This window comes from Hydra vulgaris, chromosome 13 (assembly GCF_038396675.1).
Source record: "Hydra vulgaris chromosome 13, alternate assembly HydraT2T_AEP".
In the NCBI taxonomy this organism is placed as follows: domain Eukaryota; kingdom Metazoa; phylum Cnidaria; class Hydrozoa; order Anthoathecata; family Hydridae; genus Hydra; species Hydra vulgaris.
In genome coordinates this window covers 32,099,020-32,110,000 of record NC_088932.1, presented here as the reverse complement: position 1 = coordinate 32,110,000, position 10,981 = coordinate 32,099,020, and the positions used below count along the sequence as shown (strand labels likewise).

The following is a 10,981-nucleotide window of genomic DNA, read 5'->3' as shown; positions in this document are numbered from 1 at the left end:
TATTTGCATATCTTTTGAAAAAAGTTCATCCTGCCAATAAAAAGTTGATTTTTAACTACGCAAACTGATTTTTATTGTCATCATCATTGAAATTTATTTAAGTTCAGTTAAATATTTTAATGAGTATATATTTTTCAGTCAATGTATATGCATCTTAAAAACTCTCAAAGATTTTTTATTTAAAAAAAATATATACTTATTAAAATATTAAACTGAATTTAAATAAATTTTAATGATGACGACAATAAAAATCAGTTTGCGTAGTTAAAAATCGATTTTTCAATGGCAAGGTGAACTTTTTTCAAAAGATATGCAAATAATAGTTTTTTCAAAAGATATGCAAATAATAATTTCGTGCTTTTAGGTAAAAATTCATTAAACTACAGTACAGGAGCATGGGGTTGAAAAAAAGTCATAATCCTAATATATATATATATATTATCTTTACTTTTTTGCGTAATTTTATTATAGGTTTTCTTTATTGACTACTTTGTTATGAATCTGTATGTAGCTTGGGACAGTAAGTTTATTATTTAACATCTCCATTTTTAATTTTAGTAAATTACATTTAAATTTTTTGAACTGACAATATCAAATAAATCTTAAAGTTGATAATCTTTTTATTAACATAGGGTTTGTATTTTTTATATGGGAATTCAATAAATGTTTGAATCTTGAATCATTTTGATTCTTCAAAATTTCAATATGTAATTTAAAAAATTTTATTTTATAATAATATAAAGAAGTGAATATGTAAAGGTATGTAAAAGTAGTATACCTTGATATATTATAGGTTTATATTACCTATATAGAGGTTTATATATGTTTATATTGGCTTTATATCTTTCTATAATTAGGCTTATTGTAAGTATAAGTTATGTATAACTTATATAGGTTTATAGGAGTATTTATATGCAATTTTTAAAAGTAGCACAGCCTGCTCAAAATTTGTCTGTTCAAGCTTAAAGATGTTTTTTTTTTTTTCAAGGAAGAGAACTGAGTTTTAAAAAAGTAAATTATAAATCAAAGTTGCTACTGTTAAAAGAAGACCTTAATTTCATGACCCCAAGGAATTCGGTGGTGGAATAATACTACTAATTATAGTACTGTAGCAATTTGGAATTTATCCCAGTGACTAGAATTGCTAGTCACTATAACAAAAATAAATCCAAAAATATTGTTAAACTGCCCATTGGAGAAAATCTGATTTCAAGTTTTGCATAAAGCCATGTCAATATAATGAAATATATAAATCTATTGTTGTAAAACTTATATTCAATCAATTTTTAACTTTCAACAGATGCATAATTATTTCAACCAATGCATAATTATTGTTAGATGTTGTTTAATAAAAGCTTGTTGTAAAAAAATCCAATTTAAACTAGGCATATAATCTCACTAAATAAGAATATAAAAAAAAAAGCTGTGAAGAATATTATGGTTAAGTATAATTTTTAATTTTATTTTTTAGACATTTTCCTAATCATTAGAAAAACCTTTTATAAAATAATTTGATATATTTTTCAAGTTTTTTGCTGTGAAATTCTGCAATGCATTTTTTTTTCTGGTTAAGGTGATCCAAAAACACAATATAGTCTTGTCAAAAAACACTGCTGAAATGTATTTAACAAGTTACCTTTCACACTCTGAAAACTCTAAGCTGTTTAATTTTATCAGCATGACTATCATTAAAGCATGGGTGTGCTATCCTAGAGGTTTGTTTGAAATCCTGCATTGGTCTCTTGTTATCTTAAAAGAGTTTTTAACAAAAAATAATTTAATATATTTTTACGTTAACTTTCAGTTGATTACTTATTCCATAAATTAAATTCTATATTCATTTGTTTGATTTAAAGTTTTTATTAAGCAAAAAGAAAAAAATAGAGTCAAAATATAATTAAAAATAGGGGGTTTAAAAAAAGTTATTGTCACATAACTTCCAAACCTGACAGCTAGTAAGTGACCAGGGCTATGGTCGGGGCCAGGTTTGATAACACATAGCCGTAACCGGGGCCGGGTTTATGACCAGGGCTGCATTAATATTTATAGATCCTATAAAAATGTTATTTTAATCAAAAATTATGTTATGAGTTATAATTAAAAACAATACTTTTTTAGGATCTATCAATATTAATGCAGCCCCGGTCAAAAACCCGGCCGAGGCTGCATTAAAATCAGTAGATCCTATAAAATATTGTTTTTAAATAAAATTCATGTTATAAATTTTAATTAAAAGTAACATTTTTATAGGATCTATCAATATTAATGCAGCCTTGATCATAAACCTGGTCCGGTCACGGCTATGTGTTATCAAACCTAGCCCTGGCCTTAGTCGCTTACTACTGACAGCCATTAATAGTAATATTATTTTTGTAAATATTGTTGTCATTATTATTATATTGAGTTTTGAATTATTAATATATTGATAAATTTAAATTAAATCTCAAATAAGCGTAGTTTTTTTTTTTAATTCACTCCCAACATGGCTGCAAATAAACACTATTAAGTTGGGAGTTACTAGAAAACAAAGAATAGAGTTAAAGACCAAGGAAAAGGTTGAAAGAAGACTGGAAAAGTTGTAGGTTGTATGAGTCAGGAAAGCATGTAGTTGAGAGAGAGTTCCAAAGGGATAAAGTGCGGGGAAAAAAACTAGGCGAATAAAAGTTTTTAGAGCATGCACGGACAGACACAGTAAAAGAAGACTTTGCTGGTTGATGGTACTAAAGATGATAGCTCCTTTTAGCAGTGACCATTTTAGTATTTGTAAAAAAGAAAAAAAGACTCAACTTCACGATAATGGAAGAGCGGCTCAAGTTTGGCTGATAACGAGGTCCAACTACGTTAAGAATGCGTTTTTGGACCATCATTAGAAAAACCAGCCCAAATATGGCAACAGTATTGCATTAAGGGACGAATAAGAGATTTGTTGAGGTAAAGAATGGTATTAGGAGTAATAAAATGGCGATTATGATAAGGATAAGCAACCTTAGCAGGTGCTAACATAGCAATTGATTGTATATATAATTTCCATGATAGGTCAGTAGTAAATAATAATCCAAGAACATGTAATGAAGAGGACTCAATAAGAGGGTAACCATTTATCAATATAGCAGTGTCGACAGTATTTTGTTAGTTTTTTGCAGTAAATAATTGAGTTTTGTTGGAGTTAAAGTTTACATGCCACTACTAGCCCCAATCTGTTTCAGAAGTGAAGTTTGATTTAAGATCAGCTGTCTGTTCTAACTAAGCCATGGAAAAGAGAAGACTTTATGTCAAGACAGAAGAATAAAATTGAATCAGCAGATAGAGTTACTTTAAATGTAAGATTGTCAGGGTGATCATTAATGAAGATAAGAAACAAAACAGGATCAAGGATAAAACCTTGCAGTATCTCAGAAGTTACTGGAAATGAAGAAGAGTGTTTGCTTTCGAAGAAAACTTTGATAAGGGGGTTTGAAAGAAATAATTTAATAATCTTCAAAACTTTCCCAGATACACCCATATAAAGCAAGATTATGGAGAAGACCAGCATCTCAAACTTTGTCGAAAGCTTTAGATATGTCAAGAGCAATAGCCTTGCCACCTCTATCTAATGTACAATAAAACCTTTCAGTCACAGCAGTTAGCTCGTCAGCGGTAGAGCGAGAAGATTGAAAACCATATAGATAGTCTGATAAAGTTATTTGATTCAAGATAGGATGTTAGAATTTGTGGATCAAAGACTCAAAGACTTTGCTAATAATAGAAATGAGGCTGATCAGATGATAATGGGTGGGGTCAGAATGTTCTCTAGAGTTTTAAAAATTAGAACCTCAGATGCCAAGCAGGAAAACAAGATTCAGTCAAGCACTTATTAAATAGTTTAGAGAGAATTGAAAAGAGTTCTGGAGAACACTTTCTTAAGACTATGACTGAAATGTTGTCAGGACCACAAACCATAGAAAAGTTTAATTGAGATATGGCTTTAGCAGTGGAAGCTGGAGCGGTTTAAATGTCTAACAATGGAATGGAAAGAACTTTTCTAATTTGACTCTTGAATCTTATGGAAGTATGACCATAAGGAGCGGTTTAAATGTCTAACAATGAAATGGAAAGAGCTTTTCTAATTTGACTCTTGAATCTTATGGAAGTATGACCATAAGGCTCAAGAGTCAAATTAGAAGAAAAGTTCTTTGCAAATAGTTCTGCCTTATCCTTGGGAGAGGTAATAAGATCAGTCTAATGAATGAAAGGTTATTAGACCTATTTTTGTTAATAATACTGTTAAAGATTTTCCAAAAGTCTCTAGAGCCTAATTTCTGATATAAGGTACAAAGTTTTGTTAACTGGGAATAATGGAGCTTAGCATCAGACAACCCTTTTTTACATTGATTTCTTGCAATGTTAGATAAGCGTTTATTAATTTAAAAACCTTAACAGGGACACCGTCCATGCGCAACATGGCACTTTTAATACTCTGATATTTTAAAGCTGTTGATGGTATCAGCCTCTCTGAAAGCTACCACAAAGCTCAGGAAACCTTACTATCAGCCAGCCTCAGAACCATTTAACTGATTTTTAGTGCTGTACCCTCATTAGGGGATAACAGGAAGAGTTGCATAGCCACTATTAAAGAGGCAGAAGCAAAATTCTATGAGTAGAGTCAAGAAGATCCATCATTCATCATCCTATGCAGGAAACAATGTAACACAGTATCTACACCGGCCTAATAAATAAAAAAGTGATAAGAGGCTGGTCAACAAAATTATTCTGCTTACTCCTAAAATCTTTGTCTAGGAGACCTTCTACAAGGCAGTAGCTGGGTGCAGTTGACAGATCTGTCCATGATAAGTATTTTTTTGTCCCAAGGCAGGGAATTTTTAAGTTGAAGTTTATTTCTCCTAGCCTTTGCCTAAAAAAATCAAATCCTACAAGATAGCAGGCATTGGGCAGGTAGCACTGGTTTACATGATACCAGTAGCAGTGATCGTGATGATCCTGAACCCGACCTGGTAAATATATATATAATAAAGAATTAAATACATATAAGTATTAATTAATATATACTAAATAATGTTTGCATTATTGTAGCGTTTTTAAATCAAAATTTCTTTGGTTGTATATAGATTGCTCTTATTGTATGTAATATTGATATTACTAGATAAAATTAAATTGATAATGACTTGATGAAAGACTGGATGCGGAGAATTGTACAATCACAAACGGAATCTTTTATAATAATACAAACTTGGACAGTTGAGAAGTCAAAAAGCTTTAGCTAAGTTGAAAGCTTTCTAAGGTTTAAAAACGGCAACAATCACAAATGCTGGTTGGGACTTTTGGATCATTAATTTTGATTTGTTGCTTCAAAAAATTTTAAACTTTTTAAATCATGAAGCTAGTTAAATAACGTCTGCTTTTAAGGAGACGCAAAAAGTACACACTTTTTGTTCTTCTCAATTTTTTGGCGTCATTTGGTATTATTTTGTATTTGTTCAAAAGCTAAGTTTATGCAAGTATTTATTTTATAACTAAAGCCTTTTTCTAGGAGTTTTGGCATTACTTTATAGTGCAAAAAAAATAAATCAAAAAACTTTGATTTATTTTTATTCAACTGACTTTTAAATTTTAACAATTTAATACCCTCTATGAAACACTGGTTGAAATGCGTTTTCAAAACAAAGATTTTTAAGACAAAGGTTTTTTTTTAATGTGATTAGTTCCCATAATAATGCACATAAAAAATAAGCGCATAATTACCATAAAACCGCCCATTGGAGGCAGATTTTCATGGTAATTAGGCTTATATATAATTTTCAAATTTATGTCAAAATTTAGGCAACTTTTAATTAATAATTTACAAATAAAACTTGTGCTTTTTACTCTTTGCTTGCACAATGTTTAAATTTCTCATTAAGTATGTAATAGCAATTGTCTAAGTAATTAGTTATTTTGAGCACTCTTGAACATATTAAAACACCTTTAAAAACTTTGAACTTAGCAGAGGTTGTTTAATTTTTTTTTGTTATCATAGAATTTGCTCAAGTTAGTGACGCAATGGAGTTTCTTCGACAAAACCTTTCGTACTGGCACGATGAAGCTGAAAGACTTGTAAGTTTTACTTTTTTACAAAAAAATGTATTTCCTAATATTTTTATTTCCACTTTTTCAACTTTTAAGTTTCTAACTGAAATAAAAACGAAATAACCGTTTAATTAATTAATTTAAATAACTGAAATGCTGTTTTAAATAGGAGTTGGAAAAAGAAAATGCGAGCAAAAATTCTCCTTGACCAATGAATTTTTTATGCGAATGCCATCTGAAACTCAGGCTGACATTGCTGATTATTTATCAGAGACTAAATTGGTCAATGCCTTTTATCCAATAAATAGCGAAGTTTTAAATGAACAAAGTAATCGCTCAATCATGCATTGGTTCTTAATTCGTAAAAATGAAAAGGACAAAACTTGCGGATCTTAAAGGTTAAAGGTTTTGTAACCACGAAATTAATTGTACAGTGTACATCAAGCTATCCATTATTTTATGAAATTGTTTTAAAGAGAAAATTATTTATGGACTAACAGTGGATACGTATTTTTTAATTTGTTTTCTGTATATTATTTTTATTGAAAATTTGAGTATTTTTGTGTTGGCGTTTCCATGGTAATATTTAATGTATACTATCTATTGAATTTGGCGAAAACTGGTTATATTTTTGATTTTTACTACATGGTATTTCGAGAATTCTTTCAGAGCATTCGTTTTCTATAATGTGAACACAAATTTGCATTCATGGCTAAAAATAAATATATTTAAATTGCTTTATTGTTTATTCAAAAGAAAATTTCTTTAGTATCGTTCTGAGTTTGAATGTGAGAGATTTCTTGAAATATTTTGTTACAACTTTATAGGATTTCAATTTCTTTTTATTACTAAAAAAGTTATTTTTTTACTTCTTATGTGTGAATGTATATATATACACACATACATATTTATATATTTACAAACACACATACATTAGCATGTTGATAAATTCTTAAAATCTAGGTACAAGAATGTTACAATATTTATAAATCTGTATCGTTGCGGCCATATTTTTATCAAAGTCGTTATTTTATGTTTTAATATATAAATTTAATATATAAATTTAAAAATAAAACTTAACCTAATTACATATACAAAAACAATATAAAGAAACTAATTTTTATATTGATTTTTGATTTGAATCTATCTCATAATTCTAACATAATTCTCTCCCAAAAATATGGCAACTTTGATATGATTGCGACGATATATAGAATATAAGAAAATATTTTTATTAAGTTGAAATCTTTACGTAGATCTTTTGTTATGTGTATGTGTGTGTGTAATGATTTATATAGCTGCATATATGTTTGTTATGTATATACCTGTATTATCATATATGTAATGAGTGTAAATTGAATTTGGTGCCAAATTTAAGAAATCGGCTACCCTATTGTATATTTTAAACTCTTTTCTGATTCTCTGAAAATCTTTTAGTATTTATTTTTATGAGATATGAATTTGTTTGTTTTTGTATCCTTCCTGAAACGTCTAGGTTGATTAAACGACATAATTTTTAATACCCACTTTTTTTACACCCGTGTAAAAACCCTAAAATTTTGAATAACATTACCTGAACATATTAAGTTGGTCCTATACCATTAAACTTGTGTCTCTGAAGTTCAACCTTAAAACACTTTTTACTGCATATAATAGAATGCACAGATGTAAGAAAAGAAAAAAAACTAAAAAATTTTTTTACGAGTTTCATAAACCATGTTGGGACCCAAAATACCCCAATTACTGTTTCCTTAATATTTTTTGAACTATATTTACTTATTGAATAAAATTTTACAAAAAGTTTTGTATTACTATGAAGAACAATTTGAACTAAAATCAATAAAATTTATTGAGTAGTTAATATTTTACAGATAAAAGACTATACCAAAAAGTGACTATAGTTATGTTAGCTCTAAGACCAAAATTTCTAAAAATATAAAGTAAAAAATTTTCATTTTAGTTCAGGTTGTAGATCAAACTTAAACGAATAACTTGGGAAATTTTTAGGTCAATCTTTTAAACCCAGGAAATTTTATTTTGGAAACGGTGGCTAAAAATAGGCAAAAATCAAAAACTGAGAAAAATGAAAATAAATAGAAAATAACAAGCATCAAAATGACATCACACAAAAAAAACAATATGCTCCAGTCATATAAGACTCACAGTCATTTGTGTTTGTCTGTTCATCAATAAAACCCTTTCTTCTAGCTCTTAATACTTTTCTTTGCTTTTTATAGGAACTACTTGTTGTTGTTTGACTTCTTTTTAGCTTTTTTCATTCTACATATATCTTATTTTGGATCATTTATGCAAAATAAAGCTCCAGGAGTAATGTTAAAAAATTTAAATACATTATGAAGCCCATTAAAACCATCATTAAAATAAATAATTGCTGAACAAACACCAATTTTAATTATTTTTGACTGCAATATTGACTTTTAGGGCATCGAGACCAAATCATTGCATTAAGTGATTCATTGACATTCTAGGTCGTTCCATGCAAACATTTAATCAATATACTATCAGTACTTAGCTCCATAAAAATTGGTTTTAAAACATCTCTAATAGCAGCAGACAGTGACAATTTAGATTTATAATTTAACCTTTTTGCTTTATTTAGTTTGTATTATTTGCACCAACTATCATTGGTTCTTGGACAATATAGATGTCTTTGAGCTTTAGTGTCCGATTCACTACAATGAAGCAAAACTGCAATAATGGCTTTTTTCATGCTATAAACTTCAGAGTTTTGTCTGATGGACATGCCAATGTAGTTTTGCAAGTAAGTTAATAGCCGAAGTTAATAGTTAAGCGCCCTTTTCCAATAAAGTTTTTTCCCACCCACTAAAGTTTGTTCTTTCATACTCTGTCGTAGTGAACTAATCTATTCCCAAGTCTTTTTTGTATGTGACCAACACATTCAAGTTTATTATTAATAAAATCTTCACTATATGGCTTACTCTCTACAACTTTAAGAAATGAGCTGCTGTCACCATCTCTAACATAATTTTTATAGCGCAAACCGTTTTGTTAAATTGATCGATGAAAAATTGCTATAGCTCCTTGTGTCTCCATTGAGCCTGCTGAGCCCTTGTGGTTTATTGAACAGTTATGGCTGCTGTTTCATATTTGGTATTCATTTGGTATTCATTTGGTATTCATTTGGTATTCATTTGTGCCTTTTTTATTATGCTATGACAGACAAGCTTGACACTTTTTTAAAAGTAGTAAACTCATTGTTAATAATAACTCATAATAAACTCATTGTTAGTTCGAGATATTGCTGTAACAACACCATTAAGAGATTCATGACCTCTTTTTTGCCATGAACCACCTAGAGATACAGTACATTCAACAACTTCATCTACATTGGTTTTGCATTCTCTAACTGCATTGATTATAATTTCATTAGCAGCAGTCATGTATGAATCTAACATTTTGTTGTTAATTTCGTTATAAGCGTTGAGATTTATAGGATCTATTAAACTTAGTATATGCGAAAAGGTCTGAATTGATGCATGATGCAATTGATGCACCTTTGCCAATTTCTCGAAATACCATAACACATCTAGTATTAAAATCAAAACACTTTTGACCACTTTTATTTGGTAAAATAATTTCTTTAGAGGTAAAAATATTTTTACTCCATTGACAAAAAGTACAGGAAAGTCTCAGTTTATTTGCCCATCCTTTCTTTTCTGTTGTTAAATTTTGAGTACATAAACCCATTCGATTACATTCTGGGCAAACTGAGTATAAACATATTGTTTCTGCCAAAATATTAAAGTCTCATAGACTTTAATATTTTGTCAAATAAGATATATTCAAATTTACTTCCTTCACGTTATTATTTTTCAATTTTAAACCACTTGCTAAACATGGAAATTCATTTATAATGATTTCTGAAGGAGTTGGATTTTTTATTGTTTCTGGTGGAGCAACTACAAATCGATTTCCATGAAATTCTCTTTTTAAAGGTTTGATCTGACTTTCTTCAACCCATAACAAAATTTTAACTGTAGTACCAATTTACTTAATTCAAACAAACTAAATGAAGCACGAGGTTAATATAGTTTTGTTCTTGCAAAGTATAGCCAAAAAATGAGTTTGAAAATTGGCAAACTATACTTTAAAAATGCAGTGGTAACATTTTCAAACATTCATTTTAGAAGTGGGTAAAAAAGATCAGAGAAAACATTTTTGATTTTGAAAATGCCGTTGCTAGGGGCGTAACTACGGAAAACAATTTCAGCACAAAAATACACCAATTCACACTTACACCAACATACACTTGTGCTCTGAATTTAGTTAAAGTTGTTAAAAAATCTTAAACTAGCATAAATTTTGCACAAAATTATGTAAAAAAATAAAATAAATTAAAATTTTCTATTTTTAATGGTATAAGACCACCTTAATGAAGAAATAAGTGCCAAAGTGGTTATACATAATTACAACCATGTAGGTATGCGTGTAAAATTTTCAAATTGTTTAGGCATTTATTTATTATATACCGTTGGAAAGAGCTTTAAATTAGTATTAAAATGTGAAAACTTCATTTAAAAAAATGGTTCTTCAAAAGTAATGCCCATTTAAGTAACAAAATCATTACAAGGATTGCTTAAAAAAACTGCAACCTACTTGAGATTCGGCTAACAGTAGTTTTTTAATAGTACTGTTAATATGCGCATTATTTTGCTTCAGTTAATTTTCATTCATCATAAAACAAAAAAAATGAATATTGTTTATTCTAGAGCAGGTAATGCCGCCCGGCGTCAAAGTAAGCTTCTACCGGAAGGTTCGTCTTATACGATTGCAAAAGTTTTGACCGTTTAAAAAAAATTCTTTTTTTTTTTTAAAAACAATTGAATAAATTAGTAGTTTAATATTTAAAACAACAAAAATTCACAATCTTTAAAAC

At 28.9% G+C, this 10,981-nt stretch overlaps 1 protein-coding gene across 4 annotated transcripts in view; it reads left to right on the top strand.

Moving 5' to 3' along the window:
- The window catches only part of LOC100210367 (high affinity cAMP-specific and IBMX-insensitive 3',5'-cyclic phosphodiesterase 8B), a 75,621-nt gene extending 68,939 nt beyond the window's left edge, over positions 1 to 6,682 (top strand). For all 4 annotated transcript variants that reach the window (XM_065816265.1, XM_065816264.1, XM_065816267.1 and 1 more), the window contains 3 exons: positions 472 to 520; positions 6,014 to 6,090; positions 6,233 to 6,682. In XM_065816265.1, the coding sequence (XP_065672337.1) occupies positions 472 to 520; positions 6,014 to 6,090; positions 6,233 to 6,271 (165 nt within the window). In that variant the 3' untranslated portion in view covers positions 6,272 to 6,682. The remainder of the gene's footprint in view (positions 1 to 471; positions 521 to 6,013; positions 6,091 to 6,232) is intronic.
- The last annotated feature ends 4,299 nt before the right edge of the window (positions 6,683 to 10,981 follow it).